Source organism: Dendropsophus ebraccatus, chromosome 9 (assembly GCF_027789765.1).
Source record: "Dendropsophus ebraccatus isolate aDenEbr1 chromosome 9, aDenEbr1.pat, whole genome shotgun sequence".
NCBI lineage: Eukaryota > Metazoa > Chordata > Amphibia > Anura > Hylidae > Dendropsophus > Dendropsophus ebraccatus.
In genome coordinates, this window is record NC_091462.1 from 57,622,481 (window position 1) to 57,643,647 (window position 21,167).

Here is a 21,167-nt window from a genome sequence, read left to right on the forward strand (position 1 = left end):
CCTCCCTTATAGATGGTCCCCCCCTTATAGATGGTCCCCCTCTTTCCCCCCTCCCTTATAGATGGCCCCCCCTTATAGATGGTCCCCCTCTTTCCCCCCCTTATAGACAGTCCCCCTCCCGCCCCTCCCTTATAGATGGTCCCCCTCTTTCCCCCTCCCTTATAGATGGTCCCCCCCCCTATAGATGGTCCCCCTCTTTCCCCCCTCCCTTATAGATGGTCCCTTTCCCCCCCCCTATAGATGGTCCCCCTCTTCCCTCTCCCCCTCCCTTATAGATGGTCCTCCCTTATAGATCGTCCCCCTCTTCCCCCCCTACCTTATAGATGGTCCCCTTCCCCCCCTACCTTATAGATGGTCCCCCTCTCCCCCCCCCCCCCCTGCACAGCAGATAAAACAAAAACAAAAAACAGCACACAACTCACCTGCCCTCCGTTCCCCCGTCGAGCCTCTCTGGTCTGGTCCCGGCTGATGTGCGGCTGCCCGGGGTGTCCCGTCCTGTCCCCGGGCAGCGCGCGCATCAGAGAGCTCCCCGTGCGCCTGTGGCTGTGACTTCCGGCGCACGGGGATCTCTCTGATGCGCGCGCTGCCGGAGACAGGATGGGACACCTCCGGCAGCCGCACATCAACCGGGAGACTAAGGCTGCATTCCCACGTTCCGTGATCCTGACGGATCACGGACGTGGAATGCAGTTACCGGAGTCCCCCCGCGCCCGGACAGCATCTGTAATGAGATGCTGTGAGCGTGGGAGACTGTATTCATAAGCGCCGCGCTGTAGTAACAGCACCGCGCGGCTGATTCATTACAGCGCGGCGCTTATGAATACAGTCTCCCCCGCTCACAGCATCTCATTACAGATGCTGTCCGGGCGCGGGGGGACTCCGGTACATGGTACAATCAGTGGCGGATTATAATGTGGGCGGCCGCCCGAACCGCCTATATTATAATCTGCCACTGAATGCCGCCACCATGATGACGGCTAGTGGCGCCGCCTGAGGCAGACGACTCAGGTCGCCTCATGATTGCGGCGCCCCTGATTACGAGCATAATTCGTTCTGGGAGCATGCTTGTAATCCAAATCTACTTTTAAATCAAAGCAAATTTTCCAATAAGAAATCATTGAAATGCAGAAAAATGGGTCCAAACCCCTAAAATTATGATTTTTTATTCTGAATACCAGGTAAAACAAACATTTAGAAAGCTGAATATGTAATATTATAAGTTACTGTAGAGTATAGCCAAGCAGCATGTGGTGTATAATGTATAGTAACTGCATAAGAATAAAAAAAACAGAAGCAGTTTGTAGATACAGGATGGAACTACAGATCCCCATACTGCAGTAGTGTAGTACAACAGGCTAGAATATAGAAGCAGGACTGCTGTCAGAGGTCTGTGTGGTCACATGACAGCAATGAGGAAGGGGTGTGTGTTCAGCATGGAACAATCAGGAAGTGAGAATCACAGAGCTGTGCAGGAGGACAGAGACAGAAACTTTTCTATACAGCAGTGTAAATGGCTGAGTGTAAGTACAGCCACATTATAGCAGCAGTGTGTATAGCCGAGTGTAAGTGCAGGCACATTATAGCAGGAATGGAGAGGATGGGAAACACAAGGACTGACAGAGACGGCAGGGAGCATGAAGGAATGAGCAGGGCAGATGTGGGCACATACATGCAGCACTCTCTGTCAGGGAAGAGAGAGGGTTACAGCTATGAAGAGATTACCTGCACAGTCCTGTCCCCTGATGTAAGCCCCAGCCTGAAGTGGATCTGCCATGATTTGGAAGGTGAGGGAGACTTCCTGGGTCAGAGTACAGTACTGTAGACCACGCTATGCAGACCATGCCCCTCCCCCACTCCGCCTCCCACCCAGAACAGGGAGCTCTTAAACCAAAGCAATGCTCCAAAACAAAGTTACGATTTTGAAAAACTGTGAGCTCTTCTTGCAAAACGCTCTCAATCCAAGTTACTCTTAAACCAAAGTACCATAGTACTTTTTAAGACTTGCATCATGGTGTCAGTTGTTTAGTATAGAGCAGGGATGTCAAACTCACGCCCTTCAGCTGTTGCAAAACTACAACACCCATCAAGCCTGGTCAGCCAAAGCTTTAGCTGTCCGGGCATGATGGGACTTGTAGTTTTGCAACAGCTGGAGGGGCTGACTTGGACACCTGTGGTATAAAGATTGTTGGCAACAGGTTGCCTTTAAATGTTGATGATGAAGCTCAAAGCAGTTTTTTGTGGTTTTTTTTGTTTGTTTTTTTTGCAAGCCATTTGGCTGTTTATAAAGGCACTCTTATTACTGAGGGGGTACATTGTATAAAGTACATATATATTTTATTACTACTATTGTTGTTCTGGTGACCTAACTGCAAAATATATTCACAGTCTTAGGTAAAGTTCACATTTTATATATTGGCAAACTGTCAAAATGGGATGCTGACATTTACATGTACAGGCATGGGCCCAGTTAACCTTAATGTCCCAAACATTGGTAAACGTTTTGCACATATACATGTATTTACGTGAACTCTATTGAGATGGCATTACACACCCTCAGAGGCATATGCATAGATGGCAGCTTCTGAAGAGATGAGCCATGGCTGGAAAAAATTAGCTTGCTTGGTTGGTTGGATCGATGCGCAAAAGGGAAAGTGACCAGAGAAGCTGTCCCCTGTGAGACACTGGGTGTAACTGCACTGTAATCACTTATGGTCTTCAGAGACTATTAGGAGCTGGTACATACCACTGAATGGTTGGATATTGGCCTACGCACGCACACACACTGCATACGCCAGGCACACAATATACAAAACAATGGTTCACAACTGTGTCTCTCTAAATGGCAAAACGGTACAAATCATCATGACTTACCAGTTGGTGACTGTTATGGCATGATGGGAGTTGTAGTTTTGCAGCCCCAGTTTGAGGTCACTAATATAGCAGCAGTTGTGAGGAGCGCCCCTGGTGGCCAAGCTGTGAAGTGCGCCCCTGTGCTGAAGCCTTCTGGCCCTGTCCAGAGGAGCTGTATTCAGCCTCACATTTACTATCACTCGCTTCCAGCACCCAAGCAGTGCCAACTCGGATACCCAACACCTAATTAACACCAATCATTTTACCTGCGAGGACGAATTTTGCCATGACGGTCGCCGTACACGCACAGGAAACCCTCAATCTTGTTGCCAGGCAACGGTAAACAGGAGGCGTGTTCGCTGGTGGACGTCACATCTCCCGTGCCCGCTTTCCAGGCTCCTTAGTAGGAGGTTCCGTAGCTTGATATTTGATTATTAATTATTTTCAGCAAATATAAAAAAAATAATCCGGAAATCCAACATACTGCTTTATTCTTGAGGTTTAAATGTATATAAATAAATTACAACGCTATTTTAATTCTTTTGGTTGCTGTGAGAGCCCGTAGTGCTGGGCGTGGCGTACGTGACGTCATTCAATGGCGCTGTCCTGGTGAAAGCGTGTATGTCAGCCGGGTGTCTGCTGAAGGTGAGTGCCGGGCTGGGGGTCACTGAGCACAGGGGGAGCTGGCTGCATGTACACGTGTATGGCCGCTCCAGACATCATTACACAGGCAGCTCCTGCTAGTGTGTGTTGGTTATGGGGAATGGAGCCGGCCTTGGGCTGTATTCACACTGCAGCAGCAGCAGATCGCATATACATGGGCATAACAGCAGGTTCTAATCAATCAATCTATGTCTGTTACTTTCCCCCACAGTCAGTCTCCTCTAAAAGCATGGGACACGTGATTAATAAATCAGAGCACAAGAAGACTGGTTCTTATCGACTGAGACATGTACGGTGGCCCCCAGGGATCACCCTACCATAGGAGAATGAGGATGCCCTATGCAGCCGCCCCTCATTTATCAGATTGGGAATACCTGTAAATCAAACATATTGTGCTATGCCAATGGCTGTGTGAGGCAATGCACAAGGATTCATAGAGAATACCAGTCATGCACTGCCCCCTTCAGGCCTGCACTGGGCATAACACATCAACACTTTGCCATTATCATTTCCATGCTGTCTTTCTGTGTCCTGATTGTCAGAGCTGCATAGCACAAGTAAGCTTCTCCTCTCTATAGTCCTGGAGGGGACGCCTTTTAGTGAATCAGGCCTGCCGCGTGGCCGACTCTGCGCCTGGATTACCAAATCTACTTCCAGCAGGTGTAGATTTGGATCAGGATTTACGCCTGCAAACAGGCTTAAGTCATAATAAATAAGGCGCAGGAGGAGGCCACGCTTCCTCCCCTCCTCGCTGAGCCCCCCCCTGCCCACCCATCGGATGAGCGGGGGATACCTTCTACCTAGCATATGCTTTGTAAATGTCCCCCTAGTCTTCTGTTACATGTGCCCCTCTGTCATATTGAGCAAAGAGAGGGTGGTCCCAAGTTCAATGTCCCACTATAATAGCTAATGCTGTCAGCAGAAATGCACTGGAATAGATAGTAATCCAGGGTCTTCCTTATTGATGCATTGAGGTTTTGATTTGCTAATGGATATAATATGATGCATTAGAAATCACAGCAATATATTATATACTAGACAAATCTAACCTGCTGATAGCCCCCTATAGCGCCTGGAGGAGGTATGTATGTCTTTTACCTTCCTCCTCTGCGCTGGTCCTGTGTTAGTCGGCATAATCTTTGGCTGGCAGCACTGCCCCACCCCCACGCCGACTAACAGTGCGGAAGGAGCGCAGAGGAGGAAGGTAAGACATATACCTTCCCCCTCACCTTCCACACTATAGGGGGCTATCAGCAGGTTAGATTTGTGTAACCTGCTGATACTTCCCCTTTAACCACTTTGTATCTTTTACAGCCAGCCTTGAAAGGGACAAGAATCCTGTTGAAGAACATTGCTAGATAAAGGACTGACAAGATGCACACCACCTCTCTGCCCTTCATACTGCGCACAGCACGACTATTACAGTCATGTCATTGTTTATTAGGAGTGAGGATACCTTCACTTCTGAGAAACTCTAGTTCAAGATCTGGACTTTTTTTACTTGAAGAGATGAAACCATGGACTCCTGCATCCATTGCAGCATCTGTTCCCATCAGGTTTTTAAGTCAAGAGACTTCAGTAAGTACAGAAGGAAAAACCACAGTGTCTGTAAGGAGCGATTCTAACAGCTCGGATGAGAACCATGTCCATGTTCTCAGTGATGAGCATAGCCTGAAAACAGATGAAGATCATAGCCTGGATAGAGAGAGGACTGGGCACCAGTCTACCAGGTCAAATTCACCCAAGAAAATATCTGCTATAGAATTGTTGGATGCCTTCCCCAGTTCCTCACACAGTCCCCACGATCTTTATTGTATTATTATGGATCTATGGAATATCTTGGCTAATAATAAGAAATTGAAACCTAATTACGCCCATCTTATTTCTGAGCACCCAAATTTCTATAACTTGTGCTATGAAGTAATGAAGTCGGCGCCATCCATGTCAAGCAGGTTCTTGGTTTGCAGCCTCCATGTCTTTGTGAGTTTGAATGTGAATCAGAATACGAGGCTGATCCAGACACTTCTGAATGTTTGCCAGGTGAGCTCCATACTTTCATTTAGAAGATTGAGTTTATATTCCAGACTTTTGTTATATTACCCTGTACATGTTATTAGTTCCTGTGAGGATGAGCTACTATGTGCAATTGGCCATTTACCCCTCTGATATATCCAATATATAGATACTCCTTAGCATGGATGAGGTCTGAATGGGATAAGAGGCGTAAGCTGCTGCTCTGGTCTAAGCTCATTTTTCCTGAGAACAAAAGCATTGGGTATATTGTTATGCAATTGCCCAGTGCTTCTCTGCCAGAACATCGGCTGTGGGAAGAGAGTCTGGAGACCCTCATACACATGAGATGGCTGTCACTCATACCAAAATGGGTGGGTTTGGCATTTAATCTAATGTGTATGACCATCTTACCTTTCCCTGAACCCCCCTATTATATCACTGTTACATAGTTAAATATTTTTACATGACAATTATGGTGCAGCATGTAAATATGGTAAAGCTGGTTATAGTATAAGGGTATGTCCACAGTAAAGAAAATCATGCAGAGAACAAATTCATTTTTCGGGCGGACAGTGGAATCTGCCTGACTATAGAATAAAGTCTATGGGGCAAGCAAAGTGACTGTGCCACCAGGCCCAGGCTAAAGCACTGGAGGCGGCCCGATCCACCCTTAGTGGGAGGAAACCCTAGCCCCTCTATGATAGGGTTCTATTGATTCTAAGGGAGTCACGTCATGGAGGGGCTGGGGTTTCTTCTCACTAAGGGTGGGTTGGCCTGCCTCCAGGGCTTCAGCCTGGGCCTGGTGGTACAATGGGCTTTTCTGTGGTATGACGGTACTGTCTCCAGTGTGTGTACTATTAAGGAGGAAACTGTCATCACTTTAATGCTACCTGAACCAGAAGTCACCTGGGTGGTCCCAGGGTCCCTCCTCCTCACCTATTTTGATTGATAGATCACCCCCTGTTTGGTTATAGAAAGGGGAACTGTCAGTAAAGGTGTGTGGGGCAAGCAGAAGCCTCAGGCACTGCACCAGTGGTTTAGGCAGCATGAAAGTGATGGCAGGTTCCCTTTAAAGGAGAAGTCCGGCAAAATTTTTTTATTAAAGTACTGTATTCTCCCCCCAAAAGTTATACAAATTACCAATATACACTTATTACAGGAAATGCACATAACGTGCTTTTTTCCTTGCACTTACTACTGCAGCAAAGCTTCACTTCCTGGATAAAATGGTGATGTCACGACCCGACTCCCAGAGCTGTGCGGGCTGTGGCTGCTGGAGAGGATGATGGCAGATGAATGCTCAGTGTCCCTCCAGTGCCCTGTGTCCCTCAGTGTCCCCAGTAGTAAGTGCAGGGAAAAAGCACTTCATGTGCATTTCCCCTAATAAGTTTTTTTTTTATACAAAAAAGAACCATATTGAGGCTAGTTTACATTAAAACCAAATACTTTATTATAAAATAACAACACACACAAAAGATTTTCAATAATAGAATAGACCAGCAGATGGCAGTGTACATGCAAACAGGTAAAATTATAAAGATTTCTGTTTTTTTCTAACATCTAGGGTGGTGCTATATATTCTGCAAACTCCCTATACATAGGTTAGTATAAATATTATCGCTGTAGTCCACGATGGGACTAGTAGTACCGGCTAACTAACCCCAAAGCAAATTAAGATAATATAGTCCTGAACACTCACCCATATCTGTTGCAATGTCTCTGCCACCAAGTACCCCTAATAAGTTTATATTGGTAATTTGTATAACTTTTGGGGGGGGCAATACAATACTTTAATAAAAATTTTCAATAAACTTCTCCTTTAACAGATCAGATGAAAAGAGGATAAGCACACAGTGAACTTTTTACAGCCAATGTTAAGGCACGCTCCATAATAATGCCACCGTCACAGCTACATTTTGCACTTGTTCTGTTGCTATTCATTGCATATACCCCACAGCCTTACCTTTTATTACTTCTCTATGGACTGTCTCCTTTGGTGCTATAAATGCTACTCAAACAGTAAAGCTAGACTCACCAGTTTAGGCGCCCCCTAGTTGTTGGTGAGATACAGGGAAGATGGCACCCCCCCCCCCCCCCCCCCCGCCCCGACTGACCACTAAACGGTCAAGTGAAGTCATAACTACATAACTGCTAGCTCTGGTCAGGAGTGCTTGCAGTTAAAGGGACATTTGCAAAACCCTTAAGACCAGCAGGGCCACCCGGTGCTGCAAATGATGATGGTTCAGGGGGCCCAGTGTATTGCAGGAGCAGGCCATGGCCCCCATGGGGCAGCTGCTATGGCTGCTATAGTGGTAGTTACGCCCCTGGTTCTCGATGAGCCCTTTACTGATGGTGAGAGCACATGCCTGTAAACACACGGAGGCTGCTTAGGAGCCTACAGTAAAGCCAAGTTAAGTGGTACATTGACACTGAGATCTAATAGTCCTTGCTCTCACAGTTCAACTATGTCCTTTTCCTTCTCTTTGTTGTGTCCATTTGTCCCATGATCCCTTTTTTTTTTTTTTTTTTTTTTGTAGCAACGTCTCAGCACATTAAAAATGGATGAAATTTCTTTATTGGCCATTTGCCTGAAAATGATGGAGAGCGACAAAAATGTGGATATCGTTCACTCTGGTCTCTGGTAAGTTTTTATAGGTTGTCCAGCGCTACAGAAGTGTAGATTGTTCCCCCTTCATCTATGCTGATAATGTGGATCCCTGCTGACCAGTGCGTCCTGTCACACAGGAAACACCTGCTCAGCCAATCTCTGGCCACAGCGGTGTCAGTAATGGAGTAGAACAACCCACTTGACTACTTAGCCCAGAATGAACAAAGAAATGACCGGTTACCCTGGAACATTTACCACAAATCTATATTTCAATCAGCATCTCCTGCTTTAAAACACATTGTTAATAAATGCCTCTCAACTTTCACAAAGGAAAAGCCTGAAGGATTTTATTGACCTGTAATGGCAAGTATAGTGCTGCAGTCTGAGCTGTTTCTGCGGTCTTAAACATCAGAACTGGAGGTGAGTGCTGTATTCTCGCAGCAGATTTCCATTGTGCTGTAAGAATGTAGTCACTGCCTACTTAACCCATCAACTTCCAGGCTTTAAATAAGCTTATACATTACCTGACTACGCTCTCGCCTGCTGCTCCTGGGTCACTGACAGGCCGCTCAACCAACCAGTGGCTGCGGGGGACAGAGCACTGATTAGCTGAGCAGGACGTCAGTGACCTGAGAGCCAGAGAATCAAGCCAGAGCACGGACAGGTAGTGTATTAGCTTGTTTAAAGCTTGGCAGATGATAGGTTAAGTAGGCAGCATCTACTTTCTTGCAGCAGAATGAAAATCCACTGCGAGAATACCAAGCCATAGGACATAACAGTGCAGATTATATTTGCGGAACTCTGTGTGAAATCTCCTGCAATATTGTACTTGTGAGTCTACCCTTAAAGGGGTTGTACACCCAAAACATTTTTTTTTTTCAAATCAACTGCTGCCATAAAGTGCCAGAGATTTGTAATTTACTTCTATTAAAAAAATCTCAAGACTTCCAGTACTTATCAGCTGCTGTATGCGCAGCAAGAAGTTGTATTATTTCCAGTCTGGAGAGCAGAAGAGGTTTTCTATGGGGATTTGCTGCTGTTCTGGACAGTTCCTGACATGGACAGAGGAGGCAACAGAGAGCACTGTGTCAGACAGGAAAGAATACACCACTTCCTGCAGGACACACCGCAGCTGATAAGTACTGGAAGACTTAAGATTTTTGAATAGAAGTGAATTACAAATCTCTGGCACTTTATGGCACCAGTTGATTTGAAAGAAAAAAAAAATTGGTGAACAACCCCTTTAAGGTTTTAATATGCCCTGACTGGTCTGAGCAGTCGGGTATCTACTACGAGCAGTCTAGTGTATGACAGGAGCAAGCAGGTCACATTAAATGCAAAACGACTAAACTGATGGCCGAGTTGTTAGATTTGATTTTGGACTGACCAAAGTGTTAGTGTAGTTTCACAAACCTCCGATGGAAACCTGTGAAAATGCTGCTGGACAAGGGAGAGGGCTTGTGCATTCTATACATAGTCCTGTAAGTCTTGCTGTGTGACCATATGATATGGGAGAAAAACTCTTTATTTTGCATGCTAAGGCTGTTTATCACTTTTTTCCACCTTTCAGTTTATTAATAGAGCTTAAGTGTGATGCCATTAAAGATGTCTCAACAATTTTAAACTTGATGAGAATTGCTCCGCCACATCTTAGACGGAAAATTGAGGTAAAATATTTTTATAATTTAATGTAAAGATTTTATTTCTTTATTATGTGTTGGCTTTAACCCCCTTATCACATATACTTTATTACATACACTTTATTCCGTATGTATGTACAGGTTATGGTCCATTCTCAGGAGCTGAACCTTGAGCCTGTACCATCCACAGCACTTCTGTGCTATTGCCATATCTAAAGATTTTTTAAAGTGACAGTCACAGTTGTTTGTCTTTTTAACATGAGCAATAATTAAAATAGCTTTGTGTGCTATATTTCTCTATCTATCTATCTATCTATCTATCTATCTATCTATCTATCGCCTGTGGTTAGACCCACTTCTCCAGTTTCTGTTTCATTATGTTGATGTTTTCTCTTAGGAAATGGCTCTACAGATGATTGACAAGTTCACTGTCTCTCAGTGCCTTAATATGTTCTCTGTTCTTGCTGAAATCAATTTCCATTCTGAGAGTCTTCTGGATTCTTGTAGCCACAAACTCATCAGTAAGTTCAGTACAAGGTTATTTGCTATATGTGGCATACTAGCCATAGACATGATTTCCTATTTATGTAATGTAGTCTTCTATTAAAGCATGTGTTGTATGTAGTAACAAAACTGACTTACAGCTTCATGTCAGGTTTACATATACTGTCTAACAGAAGTGACTAATGTTGTTGCATTGTTAGACTGTCAAATAGTTGTGACTTTAAGCATAACTATATATATATATTTTTTTACAGAAATCAATAGCATAAGCGAATTTAAGAAACTCTATATTATTAGGCAAATCCATCTTCATTACAGAGAAACAAGTGAAGATGGGTTCTGCTGTGCCCATGATATCCCTATGGAGAGGGGAGGGGCCGAGGGAGATGAGTGAGCAGGAAAGAAGAGACATGAAGGTCAGCTGTTTGCAGACTGGGCACCTAAAACGCTGGATTCAGGGGTCAGAAAGGTCAGTGCTTATCTAGGAATTTGCTGAGAGAAGATTGCAGGGTGTTGTGCTGTGCAGGACTGCTCCGTGCTCACTCACTCATCTCAGCCCCTCTCCTCTCCATGGAGCATAATGGACACAGAAATCCTGCTTCTTCTGAAGTCAGGGGGGACCTAGGAAAACAGCTTTTTCAGTACAGAAGGAAACGATTTTGGTAAATAAAACCTATTACAGAGTTTCTTAAAATCGCTTTTACTATAGATATGTATTGTTTTCAGAAAAATGACCCTGAAATGACAGTTACACTTTCAGTCAAATTGTGCCCGTATTATGACCTATTTACAGTAATAAATCTGCCTGACTTTCCCACTCGCTGGATATTTCTGCTTTGCTCATGCTGTAAGTCTGTACATTATGATATTGTTGGTAATGGTGGCACAGAGGACTCCCTGGAAATATGTTAGCTGTTAGTAAGTCAGCGATGGGTCACAAGTAATGATAGCAAAGAGTTGAGGTTTTATTTTAGGAAAGCGCATTGAGATGTGAAAGCTGTGCTCTGATTGGTCTTACCAATGATGTTACCCTTGATGGCACTTTTATTGACTCCTGCACTCTCAGACTTATTCAACCCTCATAACAGGTGTCTTTATTACTTAGTAAAGAGCCCTCTTCATATAATGACCTGCTGCAAATGTTAGGGTATAAACCCACACACCGTATATGCAGCGTATTTACTGCTGCGATACGCAGCAAACTCGCAGCAAACTCGCAGCAAAATCGCAGCAGATTAGATTTAAATAACTGAACACAGCATCAAATCTGTACCAACAAATCTGCTGCGTATTTGTTGCATATCTGCTGCATATACGGTGTGTGGGTTTATACCCTTAAAGGAGATTTTTATTGAAGTTTTGTATTGCCCTCCATAAGTTATACAAATCACCAATATACACTTATTATGGGAAATGTACATAAAGTGCTTTTTCCCTGCACTTACTACTACATCAAGGCTTCACTTCCTGGATAAAATGGTGATGTCACGGCCATCATCCTCTCCAGCAGCCACAGCCCGCACAGCTCTGGGAGTCGGATCGTGACATCACCATTTTATCCAGGAAGTGAAGCCTTGATGCAGTAGTAAGTGCAGGGAAAAAGCACTTCATGTGCATTTCCCGAAATAAGTGTATATTTGGGATTTGTATAACTTATGGAGGGCAATACAATGCTTTTAATAAAAAAATTTCAACTGACTTCTCCTTTAAGCATAGGCAGACACCAGTTTCTGGCAGCAATGGACTTCAGTTCACTGGTATTTTGGGGGTTTTAATGCTGCAGCAGTTTTCTTGATATTCAACCAAAGATTTTCTATGGTGTTCATATCAGGTGACACTGACTGCCACTTCAGAATCTTATACTCTAGGTCATCTTTCTTATTGGACTTTAAGTGACACTGTCACCCCATTTTTGCATTCTGACTCCTCTTCATAGATGTAACTTGAGTCCAGGCATAAAAACCTTCAGCAGTTAGTATGACGCTTAGGGCCCTTTTTACATACACAGATTTATCCGACAATTGAACAATTTAGATTGCAACTGTATAAGGGCCTAGACTGTGATATGGTTGTCACCACCACTCCGCTCCGCACTCTGTCCTATTACCAGCCCTGATTATCGTGGGAAAATCGCTATTTTGTTTGAATTTGTTCGAATAGTTTGTGTGTGTCGTTGATCGCATCTTTTGAGCTGACCATAAAATCATAGTCAATTGTTCTCTAATTGTTTGATGTATGGGTCTGTTTACACAGAAAGGTTATATGACAGATTATCTGCCAAAGTTTTGAAGCCAAAGCCAGGAATGGATTTGAAAAGAGGAGAAATCTCAGTCTTTCCTTTATTACCTGTTCTCGGTCTATAGTCTATTCCTGGCTTTGGCTTCAAATTTTTGGCAGATAATCTTTCTGTGTAAATGGACCCTATGTACACATCATTTGTTTGTTCTCTGGGATCAGAAGGAGTAAATGATCGTAGTACCACCATAATTACAATGGTAACTAATGACTGTTGTTCTGTACGTTATGGCGAACAATTTCAGGTCTTTCCCAAAATCGCTCTTTTGCAATCATTTATCGTTACTCAGCAAAAACTGAAAATGGCTTTGTCTAATAGGACCTTTTATGATTAGTAGATATTGTCACAGATTACATTTTAATGGATTTTTTTTTTCTTTTTGCTTTGTTCAGTTTGCTTAGATGAGCTTTCCTGTAAAAGGATTGCCTCCCTGGCTGCTTCCTGCTCTAAACTGTCCTATTTCAATGAAAAATTGTTGACTGCAATTGGGGATAATATAATGACCAACATTTACATGTGGGATACGTGGCAGGTAAGGGAAGGCCAGCAGAAACACCAGCAAATACATAACATTTTGTTTGTCAACATAAAGCAAAAAGCGAATTTTACATTTATTGCAGACAGTTGTTTATACAAACTGTACAATTTGTATAAAAGTCCAACCATGCTGGATCATTTAACCCTGGGCTCCCTCTTGTAAATATATGGCAAGCGGTGTCCAGCTAAATCTGCGGATCTTGTGAATGTCTGGAAGCCTGTGGAAGCATTTCACTGGCAAACCCCCTGTATTACTGCATGTGGGAGACCGGACCTTCCCCGGCGTCACTCGGGGGTCCCAGTCCTTCTGATCGAATCTCAGCCCGCGGATTATGATAGGCTGGTAGTGGCCTATCTCTAGTACACTGTGTATACTCTATGGTATGCCTCTCTACAGTAATGAGATTTATAGCAACTAATTATGACTTATGTAAGAACTTATCTTTTATTTATTATGTAATTTTTTTTCATCATATTTTTTTTTTCTTATTTTGGGCTTACATTATATAACCTTTTATGGTTTTAACATACATTGACCGTCCTGAAACCAAGGAATATTGTAGCTTGAAGGACCACAGTACCAAGTCCCTTTTACTGTAATTTATCCTAAAAGGATTGTTACTGTAAAATGTTTAGAATAGACTAAGAAGTAATTATATAAAAATTCTGAATGCATTATGATCTGGTCATCAAAGTAAAGTAAAGCCCCTCTTTAGTGACCCTTGTCTTGCATGTCAACAAACGACTGATAAAATTATATTTAACCGAATCGTTGCACCTTGTGTGTAGGTAGGTATGATACATTGTCTGTCTGCATCGAGTAAGGTTAAGAACTGTGCTGTTACTTCATTGTTTTCACAGATCTCCGCTGTCCTGAAGAGTATGGCATTCCTCCGCTTCCGATATGTGCCACTATTGGACTACTTTGCTGATAAAATCATAGAGGACTCACAATCTCTGAAAGTAAACCATTTAGTAACAACGTCCAAGGTGTTTGCAATTCTAAACCACTTACCTGAGGGAAAAGGAGATAAGTAAGTATCATGCCTGTGTCCCCTAACCCATAAGACACTGTAAGTGGTGTGCCACTGAAAACAAACTCTAGGTGTTATTTATGAGACCTAATATAGTGGTTACCAGCTAGGATCATATGTAATAGCACTAGATACATATTGGTGCAAAACGACATAAAATGCCCACAGAATACAAGCAGGCAGGTGAAATCTGTGATATCACAGAGGGTGGATTTCACTGAGTTACTTATCTCCTTAAATCCTCCCCACAGACATATAGCATCAAGTTTTCCTCTATATTCAGTGTTTCTGCTATCCACTAAGGGGGGGGGGGGGAATCCTGTCTGTCCTAGGATATACCCTCACTTTGTTTTTTAGGGGTCTGGATGTGCATTCGAATGGTCGGTAGTTCTGTAGCCTGTTGCTGAAGCAAGTAGTCTTCAAAATTGATGTAAGTCTATGGGACTTTTGGCATTTTTGTTGATTGCTTGCTTTGGCTGCGGTCTGTGGACTAGCTGAGTATTTTTCCACCAGTAAATAGTAATAGAGTAATAGTTACCCTTTAGAGTTATAGATTATAGAATTGTGGTGACTCTGCTACTCTCAAATGGGGATACAAGTCTGAATTTATGGCATCCTATGAAGAATGGTTTTTGTATTGTTTTTACTGAGTTATACCAGAGAGGCATGGCTACAGTTATAATGCCTCTATATTGTAATCCAGCCTTTGGCCCTCCAGCTGTTGCAAAACTCCAAAGCTTTTGTTTTGGCTGTCCAGGCATGATGGGAATTGTAGTTTTGCAATGGCTGGACACCCAAAGGTTCCCTGTCCCTGATCTATAGAGTAAACACACACTTCAATGGGATGGCAGTAGCACTGTGTTCTAAAGAAGAAGGGGACATCTGCATCTCTATCGAAGATAGGTGTGGTAATCTAATGGAGTTATTAAAGGGCTTTTATCCATCTGCAAAGTAAAAAAAAATCCAGGGTCCGATAGAATGGAGGGGGCGTAATGTTGATGATGAGTGTTTCTTCTGCACAGTGGTTCCCTTACGTATATGGGCTGCACTACTTATGCAGGTGGTCAGGGGTCTTTGTGAAGGGGCACAGCACAATACCAGCCTTCACCAGTCCCTTTATTCTCACAATTGGGGGGGGGGACCCAGAGGTCAGGCCCCCACTGATCATAGCGTGATGCTGTTACTTTGAGATAAAACACTCTGCATGTGAAACCTATAAAGTTAGTTCAGATTTGTCAAAGTGTGTAAAATAGAAACTGGCGTAAAGTGCCCACAGCAACCAATCACAGCCAAGTTCTGGTAAATTGAAAGCTGAGCTCCCATTGGTTGCTGTCGGCAGTTGTACCAGTTTCTGTTTTAATTAATATCATAAGTTTGGGGTCAGCTTTATTTGATAGGATATGTTTTATGTTTTATAGCAGTCTTTTATGTATCAAAGTATTACTTTTTGATTTTTCTTGTTGTCTGTCTGTGTAGATTGCTTTTTTTTTTTTTTTTTGTCCTGATCCACATTTTATTGATTCTTGTCAACTTCTGAGAGGTCGATAGATCATCTGTTAGATTCCCTGTATTACACCATTGCTTACACAAAAAAAAAGCTTCTCACCCTTTATCCTTGAAAGCCTGTTCAACTAAAGCAAAAGGGTTTGCCTATGACTGAAAAGTTTAGTTCATTTGATAACTATTTTGTTTCTATGACCAATGTAAGAATTTTTGTTTTGATATGGTCCTAAGCTAGAAATGATAGTACAAATCTAATCTTTTTCCTCTGTTTTAGGTTTCTGAAGACATTGGACACTGCACTGCAATTACATATGGATAGTTTGAAGAAAAAGGAACTTCTCAAGATTGTTTACAACTTCTGTTTACTTGGACTGGTTCCTCCATCTGCTGTCAACAACCTTCTAGAAGACAAAAGTTTGTTAAGTGAGTTGGAGAAGTATTTCATACGTCCTGCTCTGCATTTTCCTCTGCACTATAGTAAATGCTGTCATTGAGGATCAGCACAAGCTAAGAATGCAGATTACACAGTAAAGAAGTTGGCCGTCTTAATTTTGTGTCCTTACAAAATAAATTAAATGTTGCCTTAAAGGGGTATTTCCATCTTAACCAACCATAGTTAGGACATATCAAGTCAAATGTTTTCGCAAATACAATAATTTAACAAACTTGTCTCCTTCTCTTGATATGCTGCTCTTTTCCTGCCATTGTTGACAACTTGCTCTCTAGGTTACCGACCACCCTCCTCTACAAGCAGTGGACTAGCTACTGCCTCCTCATGCATTGATTTGCACTAAGTTACTGCAGTGCGTCACCTCTGTATTCATGAGGAGAGGCGGGACGACAGGTGCATCAGTCCACCAGGATGGTCCAGCCTCTTATTTGCTTCTGATGACGCACAATATTCAATTAACTCTGCTTTCACTTCCTCTATGCTACACAAGCAATCTTATGATCCCCAAATGATTATTATCTAGAGCTATCAGAGGCAGTAAGTTAAGAACTTCACTCCTTGTCTCTCTTCAGGAGACGATCTCCATTATACGCTTATAAAACCTGTCGCCTGCAGTGATGGCTAGCTTTAATGGCCAGCAGTGATCAGTTGAGGGCTCTGTGTTTATTTCTATTCAGCACCACTCTGCTTTGCTTTGGGACAGTGCAAATGGTGTATGGGTATTCACAAAACGTTAGTAACGTTTCTGATAAAGGGGTACTCTGACATGAGTTAACCAAAAATATACATTCTGAAGAAGCATACAGCAATTTTGAAACTATCAAAAATCCATTTGTTTTGGGGGTCTTAATTCTGTGGCTGTACTTCCTGGTTGAGCCGCTAGTACTACAAGTTCCAGAATGCATCGCTTTCCTTCAGCTGTTCATCACAGTCCTCCACCCTGCCCATTCCCACCCAAAGCTGTAGCAGAACATTTAGGCTGTGTTCACACATTGCAGTTTCATTGTGTTACTGTTCTATCATTGTGTTCTCGCTGACACAGCACGCTGTATTCTCTACCTATAAAGCTGATATTGGAGCAAAGCAAAGAATTTTTAAAATTTAATTTGGTCAGTGCACTTTTTTTTTCATCTCCTTGCGCATATTCTGATCAAGTATCTTTTGTCTTTGAAGTTGGGCCCCACAATAAGGACTTTATCCGATATTCTCTTACACTGGATATACTACTTATGCCTCTTTTTTTTATTTCACTGCAGACTTTTTAACAATCAGTGAGGTTGCAGCAGCTGTTTCTGTCACTCCTTGCCTGCTCAGGTGCAGGCTGGAGGGGCTGGTCAGAGATGGTGGGTGGGAGACAGGATCCAGCCAAGCCTCCTGTGACATCAAAGGATGATGCGTTGTCATGGGAGAGAGGTAGAAGACGGGGACCATACAAATTATGTAGTCTTATTTTCCATTCATGTTGAAGCATGGAAAAGCCATTGAAGTGAGTACTATTGGTAATAACACTGTTGCCAACTATTACAAGATATACATTTTGGGGTGATAGTTTAATATCTGTACACCTTTTGTGCTGGATAGGAATAAGCAGGCACAGCATTTGGCCGAGTGAACCCCACTTGAACCCAAACTGTTCAAAACTTCTGATATGTCAAAAGTTTTTTTTTTTTCCTAAAGACACGGGAACCCTTTAATGGTAGGTGTGTGCATATGCATTTCATGATTGTTGTAGTCTTTATTCTGTGATCTGAAACTTTTGTTTATCTCTTAGGCACGCTGGACAATATTGAGAAATCCTACCTGGGCCATATTAGGCTGTGTTTGCTTCTGGAGTTGGGTTCAAGTCCCTTTTTAATGCAGGACATGCAGAAGATTGAGACTCACCATAGTCATTCAGTCCTTATGTGTCACACTTTCCTGAAGAACTATTTTAAAGACCCAGCCTTGTACCAAGAAAACATGCAGCTTCCTAGCAGTTACTTTATAGGTAAGTACAGGCTACATGTCTGTCTCGTCTTGTAGCAAACCCTAAAATCAATATACATCTTGCATCTGCATTTACCAAGAGGATCTGAGACCGGAATTAAAGTGAATGTACCATTAGGTGCATCACTTCTTTTTTTTTTCTTCTAGCAGATCACCGCCGGCGTGGGGATCCCAGTGCCTCAGTGAAATGCTGCTTGTTTCCCATGCTCATTGATGTTCTTTTGCCGTGCATCGGCCCGACTCTATGCTCTGGGGTCAGGTCCGCTGCCCCCCGGTGTGATGATATTCCCTCCTCTTGTGACACGGTGCTATTAGAATCAAAGGAGGGGAGGGGATATGGTCACAAATAAATTCCATGATGTTGGATGTGGAGTGTCTGTGGATATAAGAGCAGAACACATGCTAAAATTCTCATCAAATCCTGTAAATGTGTACTGCTATAGCTTTTAATATTATGGAGAATTTTTATTTTATTATCTATTTTTTTTTTCTTTTTGGCAGACTTTGTGCTCACTTTGGATAGAGAACAGAGAAAGTTGGTTCCGACAGAGGATGTACAGAATTCTGAAGGCTCTCATAATTTTACACAGTAAGAAAATATTGTTGATTGGCATTTTGCTACATCTTACGTATTTCTCCAACCTAAACATGAGTGAAGTTGGGTGAGTGTACAAAAAACTTGTAGGAGTGTTAGGTAGTACTTTCCTTGGCTAGTTTGAGATTGTTCCAGGTCACGAGGACAAAGGAAATTTCCAGTTAACACTTCTTTTGATATGTCAGAAACATATTAGAAGGTATGATTGCTTCCCAATCAAACAAAGAATATAAGGTGGGCACCACCAATAGAAAGAACAAGAAATATGGTGAGAAATATGGGTGCAGCTGACAACCCTATGGAAAGAACAATGTTACTGGTGCAGTCAGAAGCAATGATGCTTCATGTGTTTTTGACCATGTGTTTCTCTGTATTATTCTGACTAGCCCTTAAATAGTGTTTCTGTATCAGACTTTCTATAGACTTGAATTTACTTGCAAATTGCTTGACAGGTGTATTTGTCTATTATGCTTTCTTGTAGAATTGCCATATTATGCTGCACGGCGAATGCTTTTACCTTGGGGAGTCTTCACCCTACTGGAAAAGTGGCTTTAAAACTGAGACATCTCAAATCACTTGGATTCACTGTATTGGTGGTAAGTTTTTAAGGTTGAGAAACATGATCCCCCCCCCCCCCCCCACGTTTAAGTTGGTTTATGCAGAAATATCAGTGCAGATGACTTTTGATAGGTTAGATATTGTTAAATAGGCAAGTAATATAGAAATGTATTCGCTAACCAGAATTTTTTTTTTTTGGCACACACAAATGTGCACACAATGACAGAGAGAAAAGTACCAGAAGTTTTGTCATTTGCAGGATTATTTGACATATCCTTAGACATTTAAGTAGAAAGAGTCAAACAGCATCAAAGTGTTCACTAGTTCACAAAGTGTTTGTACCTTGTGTGACCAGGTACAAACAGTGTTTTGACCACTAGGGTCTCTATCAAGTGTATCTAAATACATAAAGTACATAAGCACCCTCATAGTCATGTTTGTACCTGGTCACACAATAAATTTGTGAACCCTTTGAACCACCATTAATGTTGTGTGACTCTCTCTACTTGGATTTTTGGGCCACCTTGTCTGGAATAGGTGGCCTCCTGCGTGCATCAAGTAGACTTGCTTTTTCTTCTCTCTCTAATCCAAAAACTTCAGAGTAAGAGTATATGCACACTGAGTAATTCTCGAGGAATTGAAGCAGAAAGTTTTCAGGCAGAATTCAAGCAGAATTTAGCCCCCCCCCCCCCATTGACTTCTATAGGATTCCTCTTGCAGATCTACAGCAGAAAATTCTGCTCGGAAATTCTTCAGTGTGAACAACAGAGCAGAAAACCCATTGAACACAATGGGACTTTGCTCTGTACATATTTTACAGGAGGAATTTCAAGCTGAAATTCCTCTTCAATTCCTCGCCTTTTCCTCAGTGTGCACATACCGTAACAGTGAAATGTATTCTAATTCTCCTGGACTGCAATCAAGTAGTTCTTCAACTATGGGAACATAACAGCAGGTTGGAAGTCTTCGAGTCTGTTAGTTTCTCTTTAAGAGGTTGATGATAATGTATTATAGGGACATTTACCTGTAAAGCAGTTCAGAAGGTTTCAGTCCTGACTTTCCTTTGTCTTTTTAAGGTCCCGGTAAACCAGTTTATAACTCTGACTGAAGCCGAGAAAGAGGAGTTTTTAAGAGAAAATATTTTTAAGGATATTTCCGGCAGTCAAACTTCAGTGCAAGCAGATGAAGCAGATTCTACACATTGTGAGACATAGAAGGTTATGGCATGGACAGATTCTCTGAAGACATAATTTATGAAAATAGAATTTATTGGAGCTGTATAACAGGGATTCTGGGGATTCATTGCAGTTCAGCAACAACATCTCTGCTACTTCTGTAGTTCTTATGTAATTATATAAAATTAATAGTAATAATGTGTCCTGTTTTATCAGTTTCTTTTCTTAATCTTGTATTATCTCACCATTGGAATCCCTTTCTGTGCATAAAAAGAGCAAGTCAGAAGTAAACAGAACAACCACATATTCGGCTTCTTCTCTTTATTGGTGGATTTTAGTGACTGCAGTAAACACCTGATCCGTGTGTACCTACCTTTTATAGCTTTCAGATTTCAGCAGCATAAATAAATCGGATTGTTTTTCTACTTTATTTGACTAGTCCTCGGAATTCTTTTCTTCCTATTGACACTTGTAGGGAGACTATCTGTGCTGCTCCTATTTAGGTCAAGTTTGTGTTGAGATTGCATAGAGCCTGTGCTTTGCTGTAGCAGGTAAAGCATATGGTGACCATTTCCGTACATCAAGCTACTGTTGAAGTCATAGGTTTCCATACATCTAAGCCCACATTTCGCAAAAGTCAAGTTTTCCCAGTTCCTTAAAATAAATCTTGGTATACAGATTCACTCTCTTAGAACCCTTTTACACTGCCTAATGTGTGGCCAAGATCGGCGCTTGCTTGCAACGCCTTTACATG

The 21,167-nt window shown here is 42.4% G+C and overlaps 2 protein-coding genes across 6 annotated transcripts in view; one reads left to right on the forward strand and one right to left on the reverse strand.

Annotated features, from left to right (window-relative positions):
• The window catches only part of MDH1B (malate dehydrogenase 1B), a 30,517-nt gene extending 27,051 nt beyond the window's left edge, over nucleotides 1-3,466 (reverse strand). The window contains exon 1 of one of the 3 annotated variants that reach the window (XM_069983457.1): nucleotides 3,117-3,466. In XM_069983457.1, the coding sequence (XP_069839558.1) occupies nucleotides 3,117-3,138 (22 nt within the window). In that variant the 5' untranslated portion in view covers nucleotides 3,139-3,466. Of the gene's footprint in view, nucleotides 1-2,871; nucleotides 3,060-3,116 lie in introns of those variants that run through there. The other 2 variants (XM_069983459.1, XM_069983458.1) reach the window with 2 other exon arrangements.
• On the forward strand, nucleotides 2,963-20,822 carry FASTKD2 (FAST kinase domains 2). Of its 3 annotated transcripts, none has more exons than XM_069983454.1 (12): nucleotides 2,963-3,495; nucleotides 4,828-5,553; nucleotides 8,064-8,167; nucleotides 9,705-9,801; nucleotides 10,172-10,295; nucleotides 12,967-13,106; nucleotides 13,973-14,145; nucleotides 15,923-16,071; nucleotides 17,871-18,086; nucleotides 18,587-18,674; nucleotides 19,162-19,276; nucleotides 20,315-20,822. In XM_069983454.1, exons 2-12 carry the CDS (start codon nucleotides 4,888-4,890, stop codon nucleotides 20,450-20,452), a joined length of 2,010 nt encoding a protein of 669 aa, XP_069839555.1. In that variant the 5' UTR covers nucleotides 2,963-3,495; nucleotides 4,828-4,887; the 3' UTR covers nucleotides 20,453-20,822. The 3 variants fall into 3 exon arrangements, with proteins under 3 accessions (XP_069839555.1, XP_069839556.1, XP_069839557.1); XM_069983455.1 differs by lacking the exon at nucleotides 2,963-3,495 and adding an exon at nucleotides 3,582-3,683; XM_069983456.1 differs by lacking the exon at nucleotides 2,963-3,495 and adding an exon at nucleotides 4,048-4,070.
• Nucleotides 20,823-21,167: the final 345 nt, after the last annotated feature.